This window comes from Alosa sapidissima, chromosome 2 (assembly GCF_018492685.1).
Source record: "Alosa sapidissima isolate fAloSap1 chromosome 2, fAloSap1.pri, whole genome shotgun sequence".
Taxonomy (NCBI): domain Eukaryota; kingdom Metazoa; phylum Chordata; class Actinopteri; order Clupeiformes; family Clupeidae; genus Alosa; species Alosa sapidissima.
Window position 1 is genome coordinate 32,703,975 of NC_055958.1, and position 19,162 is coordinate 32,723,136.

Sequence of the window (19,162 nt, forward strand, 5' to 3'; positions counted from 1 at the left end):
TTCAAAATTTTGAATTATGAACTATGAACTGAACTAGTTCATTTTAAAATTTGTGAACTGAACCTTGAACTAGTTCACATAGAAAGTGAACTTTCCCAACACTGGTCACCAGCAGTGTTTTTTCATGCGTTATGGTGTGCTGTCACCAGCTGTGTTTTTTCATGGGTCATTCCATGTCAGTTCAACCAGGGCCCACGCACTTAGGTCTCAAAAAATTCTGAAAAAATTACCAGGTGTACCTATGTTACCCAGGAGACACACTGTAAAATTACTCTTATGTAAGATCAATACTTTCCAAGATACAGCCAGTTTTACAGGGGGAGGGGGGTGTCGATTTTGTTCGGCCTCTTTTTTTTGTCAAAGTTCACAAGCCCACAGCGCAAGAACTAAACCATGTAGGAGGTTCAAATTGTGCATGCTGGTACATAAATAGGAATAGTATGTAGCAAAATCGTTACGTTTGGTCTGGATAATCCTGCATGGTCATAGCTGGTTTTGGCATAGGTTTTGGCTGAGCTAAGCCTTCAGAAGACATATTTGTACTCAACATAGGCTCTTGATTTATTTTCCTTACTGAGATAAGTAGAAACACTCTCACAAAAAGCAATGAACAGAAAACAAATCCCTTCAGGGTCTGAACAGCAGACCTCAAATATGTTAAAGTCATACACCTCCTGGGAATGTATGAGTCTTCAATGCGTGGTTTCGAGTGTTTTTTTCCCCCATAAGTAATTTAAATACTCGATAATGTCAAATTGCACATTGTTAAAACAACAATCACGATATTATCGCAGACGATATATATCGCCCACCCCTAATCTCGAGTTGTAGTAGGGGGGCCCGCCTTGATTATCCTGCATATGGGCCCGGTGTTGGCTCGTTACGCCACTGTCAACAACCTTTTTTCCATGACTAAGACGAGACGATGACTAGACTGCATCAATGTCCTAAAACAGAGACTAAGACTATATTAACATAAATTATTGTTGACGAAAAAAGACGAAAATATTTTGCAAGAAATAAAAACTATTATAAAATCTCTCTTCATTTTCGTCTACAAAATAAGACAGAATATCTAGCTGTTATGCTTTCAATATATTCCGAATGAGTTCATGCACAGCAGCTTTCCTGTCAGCTAGGCTATGCGCTGTTGCTGCAACCAGAGAATGTCTAATAAGGGAGAGAACTGGTTGCAGTTCCTCCTCTTGTTCTATGTCAGTGCAGAATGAATGGAGCTTTACCCTTCCAAATCCACATTTCTCAGGATATAATTTTTTGTCTAGAAATTTCAAACAGGTAATCGAGGGGGAGTAGGGATTAGTTTTTGGAAAGGGCCCATCTCTCCCTTTTGACCCCTCACTTCATATTTAGTTTGAGGTGAGACTCTGGTTTATGACCTCAACAACCACACCTGATTGACTAGTCAATTAGAATGTCAACAGTCCATTACTTCAAATAACTAGATGTACCGCATAGCGGTACAAAATATGACCGCCGCTCAGTCCTGTACATCCGTTCCGCGAAAATAAATCACACTTCAATTTGTCTCCATATTTTACTCCATCCCCCACTCTTGAAACTTTTGTGTATGCTTGTTTGGCATGCCTGAGTGTGTGTGTGCGGCTGTACAGAAAGTAGCCTACTGGTGCTGAAAAGGTGAATAGATTGTAGAATAGCCAAAGAAGATGTAGCATTGTTATAAAACCTTTAAAATCTCTAAACAATCACAAGTAGGGCAGTTCATCACAGTTCATCCATTGCAACTGGATTGATGAAAGGTCACTTACACCTGTAGGCTACATTGTATTTGGGAAAAGCAAAAGGTATCAGCATAATGTTATTTATTTATTTATTTTTTATGTATTTTTAAACAAAAACATCTCTGTCAGTTCCATGCCGTTTTCAACAGCTATCAAAAACAAAGGTCATTTTTGGATGGATGGATTTTTTGTGAATGTTTCTTCTTCTACATAAGATTTTAGTCATCTTTAGTTCATGTAATACTTTATTGTCAATGCACAAATTAAGTAACAGTAGTCTGAGACGTTATTGTTAATGCACAAATTAAGTAACAGTAGCCTAGTCTGAAACGAAATGCTGTTTTACATCTAACCAGTGGTGCAAATAACTGACATGTCCAAATGGGCCTTGATGAAATGCGTCGCTAGACTGTTCATACACATTTTAACGGGCCAAAGTTGAAGAGCTTTTGTCCGTTATTGTTAGTGCAAATATAGGCTGATTCATGTTCCCTTGCATTGTTTAACTGAGGTCCATGGCTAGTCTGGCTTTCATCAGACCAAGCTCAATCTTTTAAGAAATCAAAAAATAAATAGCGGGCAGATCAGGCTGGGTTCACCCAGCCTAGTCCATAGGCACCCGATATTGTTTAATTTTCCGATTGAGATATACACGCTCTGGCTATTCTAAATGCAAAAATGCATCAGGGAGTTATGACAAAACGGTAACTAACAAACTAGATCCTAATAGAAAGCTGTTAGCTTCCCTAAGCTACAGGTAGGATTATAAGGTAGGCCTATTTACAACATAAATTGTCAATAGGCTATGCTGGCGACACAAATAAAATCTCCTTTGGAAACCAATGGCTTACGCCTTACAGTATCAAGCGGACTTAAACTGTCATATCGTGGCGAAAAGTTGTAATAACATTCACGCAGCTCCATGAGTCAAGGAAAGTCAAGGTCGGGGACGAAATGAAATTTTTCCGTAAAAGTCTAGTGGGGCTACATACCCACCAAATTTCATGTACCCCGGTGGTTCGGTGTCCCGGGTATCAATGACCAAAAATTCAGGGAGTAGATGACGGGAAAAATTCTTGAATTGTGTGCATGTGTGCGTGTACAAATTTATGTTTATGTGTGTGGGTGTGTGTGTGTGTGTGTATGTGCGTGCTTGTGTGTTTGCCTGCGTATGTGTGTTTGTGCATGTGCATGCATGCGTACATATGTCTACTGTGTGAGTATGTGTCATACGTATGATTACTGTAAATGTATGTGTGTGCGTGTGTATCTGTTTATGCACATGTGTGCACATGGAATGGGTTAACATGACCCCTGGAGGCAAACATACGGAAAAAATTGGTCATCCTAGGCCCTATAGTTCTCAAGATATTCACAGAGAACTGTGTCTGCCCTACCCTCCTTTCGGGGGGTCCAGTCCAGCGGGGGGGGGGGGGGCTACAGATCAAAACGAAGAATGACGGTTCCATGCTATCCATGTGGGGGTACATGCCCACCAAGTTTTGTGTACCCCGGTCTTTCAGTGTCCCGGGAATCCTTGTTGGTGTACGTCACTAAATGTACACATAAATTATTTTATTGTAAGGCCCCCCATGAACGAAAGTACACAGAACTTGGCATGCATTCGGAGGGTGTCATAATGATCCTACACTTTTAATTTCGTGCAGTTTTGACCTTGTCAGCCAGAGATATTGTGATGAAAACACCTAATTTTTTGCTTTTTAATTTTTAACTAGGTGGCGCTATACATGAAATAAGTGGTAATGGGATGGGTTGACATGCCCCCTTAAGACCAACATACATAAAAAAGGTGGACCTCCTAGGCCCTACGGTTCTCGAGATATTCACAGAAAACTGTCTCCGGCCACCTACAGGCCAGTTGGTGTATAGTAACATAAATTAATTTATTGTGTGGCCCCCCATGAACGGAATTCCACAAAACTTGGCGTGCATACAGAGGGTGTCATAATGATCCTACACTTCCAATTTCGTGCAGTTTTGACTATGTTAGGTCACAGATACCTTCAATTACAACACCTCATTTTTACTTTTTTGTGTTTAACTAGGTGGCGCTATACACGAAATGAGTGGTTATGGAATAGGTTGACATGGCCCCTTGAGATCAACATACAAAAAAAAAATGGTCCTCCTAAACCCTACGGTTTTCGAGATATTCACAGAAAACTGTGTCTGCCCTACCCTCCTTTCGGGGGGTCCAGTCCAGCGGGGGGGCTACAGATCAAAACGAAAAACGATGGCTCCATGCTATCCATGTGGGGTTACATGCCCACCAAGTTTCGTGTACCCCGGTCTTTCAGTGTCCCGGGAATCATTGACGGAAATTTGGGCATGCGAAAAAGAAAAAAAAAAAAAAAAAATCTGACTAAACCTATATGACCGCCGCGCAGCGAAGCGGCGGTCATAATAATGGTGAGGAGGTAATATATAATAAAAGTGAGATATATTGAAAATATGTAAATAAATACATTTATGTAGATGTGAAAATTATTAGCATGACAAAACGGAGTATGAATGAAGTGCTATTTTAATGTTTTAATGTTTATTATTTTAACTTGAATCTAGTTTTGTTTTATTTAATTATATCAAAAGACTGTGAGCTCATTGCTTCATTGATTGGTTCCACTGTCTACTGCCTCACAAACCTTTTAAAATTTGGGTTAACTATTGCTGTCTGAGCAGCCTTCCTCCTCTAATTTGGTGACAAATCCATTTTAAGATGAATTCTACATATGCCCCATCAGGTGCAGGCTTACAGTAAATCTGAACGTAGAGGCTATGATCTCACAGAGTTTCCTCTCTCTTCGACGGTTGTGGTCGACGATTCTCTCTCTCTCTCTCTCTCTCTCTCTCTCTTCTCTCTCTCTCTCTCTCTCTCACTCTCTCTCACTCTCTCTCACTCTCTCTCTCTCTCTCTCTCTCTCTCTCTCTCTCTCACTCTCACACACACACACACACACACTCTATCAATGTAATCTTCCATGTCACAGACAGTAGATTAAAAATATTGTTATATAAATTATATTATTTATTTTAATTATTTAAATTCAAATCTATTTGCCTTTATTTAATATAGAGCTGTGAACAGAGACAGGAAGCGAGAGAGTGATATGTTGGGATTGTGAAAAGACCCAGGGCACTACAACCCAAAAGTAGTACAGATGCTGCAGCTCCTCTGTCTGGATCTTTTATGCTGTGTACACATTTCCTGTACTTTATGGTCGGGGGCGCTGGTAGAAAATGAGGGCCCTATGACAGACACAGTCGAGACAGGACCAATCGTCAAAATTTCGGTGTCCACCACTCTAGTTCAGTGGTTTTCAAAGTGGGGGCCGGGACCCCCTGGGGGGCCGCGAGGGGTTGTCAGGGGGGCCTCAGCAAGTTGAAAGAAAAAATAAAAGCAACAAATACATTTGAAAAATCTAAAATATACCTGTTACTATGAGGGTTGTTATACAGTACAATGCCATTATAAAAAATTGTTGCATATCTGAACATTATATTTTCCATGATAATGACTGGGAATAATAGTAGAGTGATAGCTCTCATATAGCAGAAAGCCCCAAATGCAATCTTTACATACTGTATGCTCCATCGCGAAGTGCTTGTGGCTAAATTAATTTTTACATTTGCCGTACTATTGTCGATGGGTTTAATAACACATCAAGGGGGTCCTTGGCCAGAACCTAGTGGTATTTCGGGGGCCTTGTCGTGGAAAAGTTTGGGAACCCCTGCTCTAGTTCATCCAAAACAAACCAGAAAAGGGACTTAAAGAAAGTGCTAAATACCGGAATTTTCCTTTAAGCATTCAGAAGTACAAGTATTTTTCCTTTTTAATGTATTGTAATGTAATGTTTATTTGGTCATTATTGGGGTGTACATCCTTTGGTCGGTCAAAGGACTTAAGGACACCTTTAGTTCCTTACATCTAACAGATTTTTTTTACCTATTTTCATAACTTTGCAACTAAGTATAAGTATAAATACTCTTTTGATCCCGTGAGGGAAATTTTGGTCTCGTGTTTATCCCAATCTGTGAATTAGTGAAACACAAACAGCACACAGTGAACACACAGTGAGGTGAAGCACACACTAACCCGGAGCAGTGAGCTGCCTGCTACAGCGGCGCTTGGGGAGCAGTGAGGGGTTAGGTGCCTTGCACAAGGGCATTTCAGCCGTGGATGTGGGCATGGAAGAGCCATAGACATACATAATAAAGGCTAGATGTCTTATGGCGGAGTCTCTAATGGCATCACCGGCGGCCATCTTGTCACAGGCAAGCTATCTGGTGGGCTCTGTGGTACCTAATGTAAGGCGAGTGATCTGCACGAACACAAATATTCTTATCTCGCTGAAATCTTGACGGATTTACAAACGGTTTGGTTTCTTACAAATGTTATTAACATAGCTATAATTTGGATCCTTGAACATTTTAAGTTATAATTTTTCATAAGTATGCAGTGTCATAACTACATCTCTGACGTTTATAACAAACTAAACCGTTTGAAAATCGGTAGAAAATTGAGCAAGTTATGGTTAAAAAGTATGCACTGGTCATTGAAACACAATGTTATGAGTTAGTGACTGAGCTGACTGAAAAGATGGGCACGAGGTGCGGACGTCAACCTCCATTGGCCAGCAGCGCGGACGAGACATCTAGCCTTTATTATATATATCTATGGGGAGAGCAGTGCTCAACCACTTCCCCGCCCAGATTTTTCCTACTGGTCGGGGATTGAACTGGCTACCCTTCGGTTACAAGTCCGAAGCCCTAACCAGTAGGCCACGGCTGAACCCCCTCCCACCCCCGTTCAAATGGATGCAATAATATAATTTAAATCATTATTCATTCTCTGTTCACAAATCTAAAACATTTTCACTGCCTAATACAAAACCAGATAACTCAATTATGAGTAGATTATTTATTGTCTAATAATATAGTTTAAAGATCTAGCTATGTGGTGAATGTCAGGTGATTGTCTAATTTCATTGCAATTTGGCAATGATCATGGAGGATGGCCTGGTTAACACAAGACAACTTCTCAAATCTGATAGCTTGCCTGTGACAAGATGGTCGCCGGAGATGCCATTACTTCATGCTCATATTTCAAATGCAATGGAGTCAAAAGTACAATATTTGTCTTTCAAATGTAGTGGAGTAAATCACAAGTTGGCAAAAATATTAATACTCAAGTTAAGCACAGACACTCAAAACATACATAAGTGCAGTAATCAAGTAAATGTACTTAGTTACTGTCCAGCTCTGGTTATTGATACTTAGGGTAGTGAAGTAGTGGCTGTAGCAAGTAGAAAAGATTGCAGAATGAGTGCTATTGTACTGTACTTCTGCAGAATCAGCTTTCCATTGCACCATCCTGAACTCATGTGAAAACATAACTACGTCACAGAGTGCTGCATTCAACATGTTTCATCAGCTTTTTTCACTCTGTCTCAGAGTTTTTTTTTTTTTTTTTTTTTGCAGGTCTTGCACGAGAAACACTTATGTCAATGTTTCCATTTTGAGGATGGAACCTTGATAGATCAATGTGCTGAAAACCCCATTTTTCTGCTTTTTTTTCCTGCAGATAGTGTATAAAAGCCCAAGACTTTGCAAACACAGCCATGCAACCATGTATAACTCTCTGATCATTGCGAGCCTTGTCTACCTAGCCACACCTGCAGTGAATGGTAAGCATCTCTCTCTCAGTTCATCTCTCTCTACATTGCTGTCGGTTTCTACCGGTCTCTTTCTCACTTAGAGCACAATGAGTCGTTCTTATGGTAAAAAAAATAATAATGTATTTTGGCCCTGCCATAATGTACAGAATGAATAAAGGGGTTTGGGAGAGAGAACAACAGCTATTCTCAGGGATGTTCTCATACAGGGAAGTTTAAAGGCATCTACAGGTTATATCTCAATGTGGACCAATTACTGAATGTGGGCCAAATGAATATCAATGCTCAGTTTCTGCAAAAGGGACTTTCATTAAATTAAATTAAATTCAGTTTCTACTAGATTGCAGTTTGATATTCAGACCCTTATGTATTCTCTTTTTACATACAGCTGCAGTGCAATAATTTAATGCACTAATGCACTTTAGCTCCCATTCAGGTTACAGGTGTATGTGATATGTCGGCTTCGAGCCTTGTATGTAATTCTATGTTGTATGTATGTCCTTTGTATGTTGTATATGCACTTGCAGAGCTTTCAATTTTATTGGACTTAATCAATGACAAATTCTGATTTACTGAATGATTGATTGCTGTGATATTTTGATTCATTGATTGACAGGCTGATTGTTTGATTGCTTTATGTATGTATTGATTGATTAATGTATGGATTGACACTGACTGACTTGATTGATTGATTGTGATTGATTACCTAGTTGGTTGATTGATTGGCTGTTTGATTGATTGATTGATTGATTGGCTGCCCTGTCTCCCCCGCCGTAGGCCTGCGCATCGTGCAGCCGTATCGCGTGGTGGCGACTGACGACCAGGCGACGGTAGAGTGTCGCTACGCCTCCCCTCCCCGCTACCAGCCCCTGGAGCTTCACGTGACACTGCTCAAGGGTCTCTATGGCGCCGTCAGCATCTGCGGCGGCTACGTAAACTCCACCATCGGCAGCATGCAGACGCAGGGGACCAAGGCTTGCAAAGTCACGCTGAGCGAGAGGGGCGTCAACGTGAGCGTCGCCGGCATGAAGGAAGACGACACTGACCTGTACCGCTGTGTGGTGAAGGTCCTCTACCCCCCGCCCTACCTGGAGAGGTTCGGCAATGGCACCCTGGTGTATGTCCCAGGTGAGAGGTGAGACTCCTCTTTTAGTCTGTGTTTGATTGCATTGATTGATGGATTGATCAATGGCCTTGATTGATTGCCTTGATCAATTGATTGTTTAACCTATTCTACTTTTAAACATAGATGTCATAACCCTATTTTGTCATGTACTTCTTTTGAGTGAAAAGGAAAAACAAATGTATTTAATTTAATGTTTTATGACAGACCTAAGGACAAAAAAGTTGAGAATTTTTCCAAAAAGTCAAACTAGTCTTACTCAGGAAGTAAGTGGCTGTTGGGTGCTGTCCCTCAGAGAACAATTCTCATACAAGTTAACACACACACACACACACACACACACACACGTAGAGGGAGAGATAGAGATAAAGAGCGTGTCAGCCGTTTTCTCTGCCCACATGAGTCCGCTAGTGATGTCACCTCAGCTCTCTGCAAAATCTGCAAAACGTGGAACACTCTAGAGTCTTTTGTCAGCCCCTGCAGAACCTTCGCTATGACAACAAATCAACGTTATGTGTTCTTTGCCCTGCTTTATTATGTCGGTTCTGTCTTGCTTCGTCTTGTTTGGTTCATTGTGTCTTGGTGTAGTTTGTGTGTTTGTTCACTGTGCCATTCTGACTGGTCCTGTTCACAGAATACTCAGTGACAGAACCAAACAAGTACCAAACACCAGAAATGGATCTCAATCAGGGGTTGACGGAACTAATGCCGACCCAGCAAGAGAGGCAGAAAGGCACCCAGAAAGAGATGCAGGGCCTGGGGGTGACATGGGTGGAGCTCCCACTCCCTCTGGTGATGGCGATTGGGATTCTGATAGTCTGCGCCATGATTTGCCAGGTACATTACCCCTTGCTCACAAGACTCATACTGCTACAGTAGTCTTGTTCAAAAGACTTAGGGCCTCCAATTTAAAGGCTGGGCAAAGTGCAAAGTCGTTCTATGAGCAAAGTTCTTGTGCATAAACTAAAGCCATCATGTGGCGTGAGACAGCTTTTAACTGCCCTGCTGCTGTTTATGCTTAGGATCTTTCTCATGGTATTACATTTGTATTTGCAGAGTTTGCATAGTTATTAAGCAAGCTATTAAGTTAGACTTCAGACTTTGCACTTTGCCCATGCATTTATTTAGGGCCCTTAATCTGTGATTTAAAGCTAATTGCCAGTTTAGACATGAAGGGGAATAGTTCCCCAGAAGACAGGTTGGACTAGAGTCTGCACCTCATCGGTATTGAGGTCTTACAGTACATCTATTTGGTCTGCCACAAACTTTTTCAACAATTAACTGTGACTGAAGCCAGATTAGTCACCCACTTACACGTCTCAGGAAAGAGAGCCACGTCAACATCTCAATGTGATGTTTGAATTAGTTTGAATTATTTTGTGCTGTGGTGTTTTCTAAACTGTACTGTATTTCACATTTCCCTCAGGTCAACGGGATTAGGCACGCCAGGAGACACGGTAGAAGCACCCAGCCACTGACACCCAGAGTAATACCAAAGATCATCTGACCTGAACATTTATTTTTTTATTTATTCATTGTCTTTGTTAGGGACCATGTACAGTTTTTATCATACATGTTGCCATTTGATGCATTGTACCATAGTTAACCTGGGGCTAATTCACATTTGCAGTCCCAAACTTAATTTGCGTTGTGGGCGTTAGGGTGGTGGTAGCGTAGTGGTGAAGGAGCTGGGCTTGCATGCAGTAGCCATAAATGGCCCTTGTAATATAATTGCCATGTAAGTTGCTTTGGATAAAAGCGTCTACTAAATGAATATAAAATGAAAATATGAAATGGTATGAGTTTGAGATGTGTCATGCAAATCAACAATGTTCATTTCATGTCAAATGGTGTTTTAATGTCAGATATTATATATCAGTTTGCATTGAATCAGATCTGTTGTAGGATGGAATAGCCAATCAAAAACTGTTTAAACTGATTAGCATGTTCTGGAATGTTGGATGCTGTAACTTTGGGTGTATTGTCCTCTTCAGTTTTTTCTCTGGTTTTACTGTTCTACTTTTTCTGTGGATTTTTATTTTATTTTATTTTGAGCATAACCATGCACGGTGGTATGCTGTGTCATGCTGTGATTGTGACAATAAAGATGGAACTGAACTTTTACCGTTTGTTTCTGATTGCATAGGTGCTATTTTTACTAGTCTAGTTTTGCATAATAAATGTCTTGCAAAAGCACACAAGTTTAGCACGTCCTGATACCCTTTTAAGAAATGATGTTTCCTGTCAAAACACAAAAGATAGAGAGGAGGCAAAACACAACCATCATGTGGATAAGCACACAATATACCAATTACACAATGATAGTGTAGATAGTATTAATATCATTAATTAGGGCGCTATCGTGCACCCGGGGAAAAGTGGCACAAAGTCCGACACAAGTCTTATTCATATCGTACACCGAGTCAGAGGTGAAATATTTCGCCAAGCGCTCCACTTTTATAAAACCTTGTGCCCAGGGGTGTGACAATTAACGATATAAGGTGTGGTCTGGCGCATGATCCAAAAATCGCTATCTTACACCCTGACCAAGAAAAAACAGGTCTATAGCAAAATGTGCATATGAAGCACAGCTGGAGACCATCAGTCATTTGAACATTATTGGGGAAGAGTTGCTTTTTTCAGGCTACATTTTCGATTGTAACCCTGTTGTCAGTCAATAGTGAAAGTAAATAGCTGTGTAGAACTGTTTTGCAATTGAGTCCACAGTGAAGTTCATTTCACTTTACCTTTGAATTCAAATAATAGGTGAGTGCAGAATGCATGTAGGCACAAACAAGTTTCAGTAAAGCAAGGTTTAGTGGAATCCCTGTGTTCCATACAGTCTCGCATGCAAGCAGATTCCTTCAAATGCACCGCTGACTGGCAAAATATGATGCGCTTTTTGAAGTTGCACTGCTTGTTGTTAAAGGGAATGACAGATGTCACTCTTATTGGTTTAAAGAATGTTACGCCTAAAACACACCCATTACTGATTAAGAACAACCCTTTTGAACAATGCAGCCGACATTTGAAAACAAAATAACCCCGAATTAGTCTCTTTGCTCCCCTAATTTCGCTTCCCCGAGCGCCGCTGTTGTTGCAGGCAGCTCACTGCGCCGGGATTAGTGTGTGCTTCACCTCACTGTGTGTTCACTGTTTGTTGAGTGCGTTTCACTAATTCATGGATTGGGATAAATGCGGAGACCAAATTTCCCTCATGGGATCATATATATACTTATATACTTATACTAAGCTTTTGCATCATACAAAAAGTTACTTTGCCTGTGATTGCCACAAGTCGCTGCATTTCATCAACATTCTATGGTCTCATCACCAAAACGTTCCTTGTCTCTTATTGTTTGAACAAATGTTTGTTGGTTTTTTTTAACTGGTACCCCTACACTAAGAGGAATTGATAAGGAGTGACTTCAGTTCACAGTGGTTTGCAGGTCAGGGGATCTAAATAGATCTAATTTGAGGTCACCTCTAGTACTGCTATATGTAATTTCACACAGCATAGCACAATAAGGACAATGATAATTGCAGAAGATTCACTGGAAAATGGGTTGGCAGACACACACACACACACAATATTTGCTCTCTTTGTGGGCTCATGCAGAAAGTTATCAATCTGCAAACACACTTACAGGATCTTGTGCAGCTCTTTTGATACCAACCAAATTCTACGAATGCTCAGTTAGGTGCAGGCTTACAGTAAGCATAAGCGCCAAGGCGATGATCTCACCGAGTTTCCTCTCTCTTTGACGTGAGAGCGGTTATCATACGGTTGTGGTCGATGAGCAGCTCCTGTAACCGCTCTTTTTAAAATGCACAATCACTCCCTCTTCCCCCCTCTCTCTTTCACTCTTGTGTTCACTCTATTCTTTATCTCATTATCAAAGGGAATGCCCTGTGGTATGGGGGAAGACCACAAAGTAATCTTCGGTATCACAGTATTGGTAATTACAGTGCTGATCGTCCCCTATAGCTGGAACAAGATAAGAATGAGAAACTCTTAGGAACTGAGGAAGTCATCATCACCATCATTCTGTTATCAAATGTCAGACATTAACACTGTGAAGAAAAACCTTCTACAGAGTTCATGATGAATATAGCACCATTAACAAGACATGGTACTTTGCTGAATCCAACTTTCCGTGTATAGTTGCATAGTGTAGTGGCTAAGGAGCTGGGCTAGCATGCAGTAGCTTGAAAAGTTGTGGATTCAATTCAGGGCTTCCACCGTTGTGCCCTTGAGCAAGGCACTACAAGAATTCTAAATAGAATTTCACATAGATCTCTGTTTCTCAAGGTCACCGAATATTGTATGAAATAAAATTGAAAAAAAAAAAAAAAAAAATTTGGTGCTACCTAGGTGGAGTTGTTGCAGCCAGGCAGCTACAGTGCTACACTCTGGGGGCATGATGTTAAAAAGTTGTACTGGGGAGAATGCCCATTATTATTGACATTTAAGTCACTTTGGATAAAAGTGTCTGTAAAATGAATATGTAAATATAAGCTAAATGTAAATGCAAGCAGAATCTAACTGCAGTATCGGGGCAGTTATAGTATTAAACTGCAGTCTACTAAACATTGTATGGTAACACTTTACTTGACGGGTGAGTTCATAACACATTCATAGCAGCTGTCATAAACTGCACATAAAGCATTCATGACTGTTTCATGAGACATAACTCAACACTCATACCAAACCTTCTATGTAATGTGGAAGACAGAACGACGACAACTTGTCAAACTAAAAGTCCAACAATCGCAAAGCAGCATTGCCGTTTTTGTTTTTTACCTCATCATGTCACATCTGAGTCAATGGGCTACTTCAGAGCCAAAAAGACAACATGGTCAACCAAATATGTTTTGTTTCATAAAAATGTATTTGTTTTATGATACCTTTGCAGATGATTTGTCATCTTTTGCTACTGGGAATGTCCAACCGTTCCAGGTTACACAAATACGGGTCAGCTGAATGTAGGCTAGTTTACCTCCCAGTGTTAAACTCAGTAATTATGAATACTTCACAACTTGTATAGTTAAGTGGCATTCAATGTAGACTTCATAAGATATTCATGAAATATTTACAAAGGCTGGAGAGAAAAACGACAATGCTGCTTTGCGATTGTTGGATTTTTATTTTGACAAGTTGTTGTCATTCGGTCTTCCCCATTCATGAAATGTTTGGTATGAATGTTGAGTCATGCCTCATGAAACAGTCATGAATGCTTTATGTGCAGTTGCTATGAATGTGTTATGAACTCACCCGTCAAGTAAAGTGTTACCCATTTGTTTTTAATTATTTAAATATTTTTTGGTCTTTTTGCCTTTATTTTGAGATATAACAGACAAAGAGATTTTCATATTTTTTTGTTTGTTTTTTGGAGGGACAAGGAAGCGAGAGAGAGAGAGAGAGAGAGATGGGGTGGGATTGTGAAATGACCACGGGTTGGATTCGAACCCAGGGCACTAGGACCCAAATGTAGTACGGATGCTGCAGCCACTTGTGCAACAGCTTCCCTGTCTGTTTATGTACCTTTAATCATAGATATTAGAAAGCTAGATACCGCATTGTCCGTGGAGTTCTATTAGGTGGCATACGTGAACGTATCCGCCATATTGCTGGGAGCAAACACCGTACTGTCTATGGGCAACCCTTGCTGCAATCAGAGACACCTGTCTGATTTCCCATCAGAGACACCTGTTTCTCCATTGGTCTACAGTGATTGTCGCCCCCACCAAGATGGCGGCGCTATTTACGTAAATTCTGGAGCCCAATGCGGTATCTAGCTTTCTAATATCTACAGTATGCCTTTAATGCCGTGTACACATTTCCTGTACTTTCTGGTTATATTCAAATAAAGAGAATGAAAAATATATATGAAGTCTTTATAGTATTGCTAAAATGAAAATAAAAAACAATCTAATGGTGGCCTAAGAATTTTGCAAAGTACTTCATAGATTTCATGTATTGATTGTGTTATTGATTATTTAGCATTGTGAAGTAGCCTGCAGAATGATTGCTACTGTACTTCTGAGTCAGCGTTCCAATTCTCCACCCTGAAACTCTGAAAAACATCACCAAGCCTACTACGTCACAAATGAGGGCTGCATGTTTTTTCAGAGTTGCGAGATGGAACCTTGATGGCAGAAAATCCCTTTATCTGCTATTTTCCCCACAGATGAACAATGACTTTGCAAACACTATGCCACCATGTATAACTCTTTAGTCATTGCGAGCCTGGTCTACCTAGCCACACCTGCGGTGAATGGTGAGCAGTTCATCTCTCTCTGCGTTGCTGTTTGTTTCTGTCCGTTTCTCCCCTTTCGCACAATGAGTCGTTCTTATGATAAAAAATAATAATGTATTTTGGCCCTGCCATAACGCTGTACAGAATGAATAAAGGGGTATGGGAGAGAGAACAACAGCAATTATTTCTGCAAATATTTATCTATTATATCTTTTCATGGGACAACACTGAAGAAATGACACTTTAATGTCTGTCTCTGTCTCTGATTGACTCTGAGGATGCGCCACAGATGCAAAATAGGGTTTAGGTCTGGAGACATGCTTGGCCAGTCAATCACCTTTATCCTTATAGCTTCTTCAGCAAGACAGTGGTCGTCTTGGAGGTGTGTTTGGGGGTTGTTATCATGTTGGTATACTGCCATGCGGCCCAGTTTCTGGAGGGAGGGGATCATGCTCTGCTTCAGTATGTCACAGTACGTGTTGGCATTCATGGTTCCTTCAATGAACTGTAGCTCCTCAGTGCCGACAGCACTCATGCAGCCCCAGACCATGACACTCCCACCACCATGCTTGACTGTAGGCAAGACACACTTGTCTTTGTACTCCTCACCTGGTTGCCACCACACACGTTTGAAACCATCTTGGTCTCATTAGACATGGTTCCAGTAATCCATGCCCTTAGTCCACTTGTCTTCAGCAAACTGTTTGCAGGCTTTCTTGTGCATCTACTTTAAGAGGCTTTCTTTCTGGGATGACAGCCATGCAGACCAATTTGATGCAGTGTGTGGTGTATGGTCTGAGCACTGACAGGCTGACCCCCCACCCCTTCAACCTCTGCAGCAATCTTGGCAGCACTCATAAGTCTATTTTCCAAAGAGAACTTTGAGAGCATGTGCACTCAACTTTTTTGGTCGCCCATGGCAAAGCCTGTTCTGAGTGGAACCTGTCCTTGGCCACCGTGCTGCAGCTCAGCTTCAGGGTGTTGCCAATCTTTCTATAGCCTAGGCCATCTTTATGTAGAGCAACAATTCTTTTTTTCAGATCCTCAGAGAATTCTTTGCCATGAGGTGCCACTTCCAGTGACCAGTATGAGAGCAATAGCATCAAATTTAACACACCTGCTCCCAATTCACATCGTGGAACACTAACGAGTTACATGACACCAGGGAGGGAAAATGGCTAATTGGGCCCAATTTGGAGATTTTTTTTTTTTTTTTGAGGGGGCAGTAAACACACTGTTATACAAGCTGTACACTGACTACTTTACATTGTAGCACAGTGTCTTTCTTCAGTGTTGTCCCATGAGAAGATATATTAAAATATTTACAGACATGTGAGGAGTGTACTCACTTTTGTGAGATGCTGTAGGTCCTGAATCCTGTCCTCTTCCGTGGCTTTTGATTGGTCAAAGACTGATGCAGCTTAGGCTAAAAATGGCTGACTTACACATCTTCATAGGGATTGACTGATTGATTGATTAATTGATTGCTGTGATGTATTGATTGATTCATTGATCCATTGACTGACGGGCTGGCTGATTGTTTGATTGATCTATGCATGTATTGATTGATTAATGTATGGATTGATTGATTGGTAGATTGATTGGATGGTTGTTTGATTGGTGGCCCTGTCTCGCCCTCTGTAGGCCTGCGCATGGCGTGGTGGCGGGTGCCTCCCCTCCCCGCCACCAGCCCCTGGAGCTACAAGTTACGCTGCTCAAGGGTCTCCATGGCGCCACCTGTCTGCGGCGGCTACGTAAACGCCACTATCAGCAGCATGCAGACGCAGGAGCCTAACGTTTGCGAAATCACGCTGAGCGACAGCGGCGTCAGTGAGCGTCGCTGGCCTGAAGGAAGACTACACTGACATGTACCGCTGCATGGTGGAGGTGAACTACCCCCCCGCCCTACCTGGAGAAGTTCGGCAATGGCACCTTGGCCTACGGCCCAGGTGACCCTCTTTTAGTCTGTGTTTGATCGCATTGATTGGTTGATTCCCTGTATTGATTAATTGTGCACTTTATTAGAGTAACTAATATCATTAATTAACTTAGAATTAAATAAACATAGATGTCATGATTGTATTTTGTCAAGTACTTCTTTTGAGTGATCTAGTCAAGGAAAAACCTTTTATTTCATTAGATGCTTTCATGACAGATCCAAGAGCAAAAGAGTAGCTCATATTCAGTTGATGTTGAGTTCAGTGCTTTTCAAAGGCAGAAGAATTTTTCCATATTGCAGATGAAATCTAAAAAGTCGTAAGCCGTAAGTGGCATGTGGGTGCTGTCCCCAAGAGGCTCAGAGAGCAATACTCATACAGGTTACCAGGCGCGCGCGCGCGCACACACACACACACACACACACTTAGAGGAGAGGGTTTCAGCCGCTTTCTCTGCCCACATACGTCCGCTAGTGATGTCACCTCAGCTCTGAACACAACAGAAAATAGTGGAATGCTCTAGAGTCTTTTGTCAGCACCAGCCGAACCTTCACTATGACAACTGATCAACAAATCAATAGATTTGTTTTGTGTTATTTGCCCTGCTTGTTTGTTCTGCCATGCTTGGTTTGGTTTGGTACATTGTGTTTGGGTGTAGTTTGTGTTTGTTCACTGTGCCATTGTGGCTGGTCCTGTTCCACAGAGAAACCAGAATGCTCACCGACAGAAATGCAGTACCAAACCCCGAAACTGGATCAGGGAAACGACAGAACTAACGACGACCCAGAAAGAGAAGCAGGGCCTGTGGGGTGATGTGCGTGGAGCTCCCTCTCCACCTGGTGGTGGCTATTGGGATTATGATAGTTAGCGCCATCTACCGGGTACATTACCTCTTGCTCACAAGACTAATACTGCTACAGTAGTCTTGTTCACAAGACTCCAATTTAAAGGCTGGGCAAAGTGCAAAGTCTGTCTCTGAGCAAAGTTCTTGTGCATAAACTATTATTTATGTTATTAAATTAGCAAACACTTTTTAGGCATGCAGTAGTGTGGTGGTTAAGGAGGTGGGCTTGCACACAGTAGCCATAAAAAGTTGTGGTTTGATGCCCAGCTGCCACCGTTGTGCCAATGGCCCATGTAATATATAATTGCCAGGTAAGGGACCTTTCGGTATTTATGGAATGGACCACCGAAGGAAAATAGGGGAGGGTCACCCAACTTTTTTTAGTGTGGGGGGGGGGGGGGGGGGGGGTCACCCAAATTTTGTAATCATGAAAACAGCAACATTTTAAAGTGGCCTAGGTCTGTCTTCACACATCAGGCACCCCTCTCTGCACACCACGTTTACCCCTCATTTCCTTCTTTCTTGCAGAGTAGCAAGAAAGGCCTCGCGCTGCGGCTTTTGTAGAGACTCAATGGAGACTGAGGGACATAGGCACTAGCAAAGGTTCTAGAGGGAATGTGATTTCTGGCGCCATATTACGTTCCATAGCTGTCAACATTGAAAATAAGGGAGATGCCCCGGGTATCTCACCCAAAATACGGGAAAAATGTCAACGTCCCCATTAACGTCGGAAGGGTTGTAGCAACAAAGTAACTTACTTTATTCACGCCTACAGCCTATATTACAGTATTTTGGTCAACTTTACACAGCCCTAAAAAGGCTACATTTACCTTTGGCTTACATTTAGTACCGTTAAAAAGCGTGCATGCTTAACATTAGTAAAGCATACTTGTGCTTCATGCAACCACATCCAGCTCCTAACGTTTTGACAAGCATATCTACCAATTGACCTTGTTCCTGCCCAATCTCTGGCTTTGCTGTCTCCATCCTTTCTGTTTTTGTTATGTAAAATATATAGTATTTATTGGTAAACAGCAACAAGTGCAATTTGTTAATCGCTGTCATTCTCTCTCATGCGCAAACAAAAATGTGTTACGTTCCAAGTAGCCTAGTGCGTAATTCTGCTTCATAAAGTTGAACAAATACATTTTCACAGAAAAATATAAATAGCCAGTTTAGGGTCTACAGTGCAGGGTTGGTAAGTTATGGTAGGTCAACTTGGAGTGAACATACAAACAGGGCAAATTCTTTCTCTAGTAGCCGAGTAGCCTGATGGTAGCCTATAGGCAGGTGCGCACGTACGGCCGAACATGCAAGCGCCAGGAATCGTGCCCTCACGACAATCACGCCGTTAAACTTAAATAGGTCATCACTCCAAGTTCGCCTTCAAGCAAGGAAAACTATGATTTGAAGGAATCTATTTCATTGGAAGGGCAAGGTGGTAGTGTGACTGTTTCAAGGTAGGCTACTGTCACCCAGGAACCTACCCGTTAAATGAACCTGATAATTTCCTGTTTACCACTAGGGTCACACAAGTTGGTAGTC

General features: G+C 41.5%; 1 protein-coding gene across 4 annotated transcripts; it reads left to right on the plus strand.

The window, feature by feature from the left end:
* Positions 1-7,279: 7,279 nt before the first annotated feature.
* cd28 (CD28 molecule) lies at positions 7,280-17,644 on the plus strand. 4 transcript variants are annotated; one of them, XM_042084532.1, is made up of 4 exons: positions 7,286-7,465; positions 8,231-8,581; positions 9,211-9,413; positions 10,003-10,700. In XM_042084532.1, exons 1-4 carry the CDS (start codon positions 7,408-7,410, stop codon positions 10,081-10,083), a joined length of 693 nt encoding a protein of 230 aa, XP_041940466.1. In that variant the 5' UTR covers positions 7,286-7,407; the 3' UTR covers positions 10,084-10,700. The 4 variants fall into 4 exon arrangements, with proteins under 4 accessions (XP_041940470.1, XP_041940469.1, XP_041940466.1 ...); XM_042084533.1 differs by having other exon boundaries at positions 7,292-7,465; positions 8,231-8,588; XM_042084536.1 differs by lacking the exons at positions 9,211-9,413; positions 10,003-10,700 and adding an exon at positions 17,477-17,631 and having other exon boundaries at positions 7,280-7,465; positions 8,231-8,588.
* The last annotated feature ends 1,518 nt before the right edge of the window (positions 17,645-19,162 follow it).

Excerpts from the sequence above, each read along its gene's own strand:
- cd28 (XM_042084532.1), top strand. The coding sequence starts at position 7,408 with ATGTATAACTCTCTGATCATTGCGAGCCTTGTCTACCTAGCCACACCT. Across the intron at positions 7,466-8,230 it reads AGCCACACCTGCAGTGAATG|GCCTGCGCATCGTGCAGCCG; the intron begins GTAAGCATCTCT and ends CCCCCGCCGTAG. Across the intron at positions 9,414-10,002 it reads TCTGCGCCATGATTTGCCAG|GTCAACGGGATTAGGCACGC; the intron begins GTACATTACCCC and ends CATTTCCCTCAG.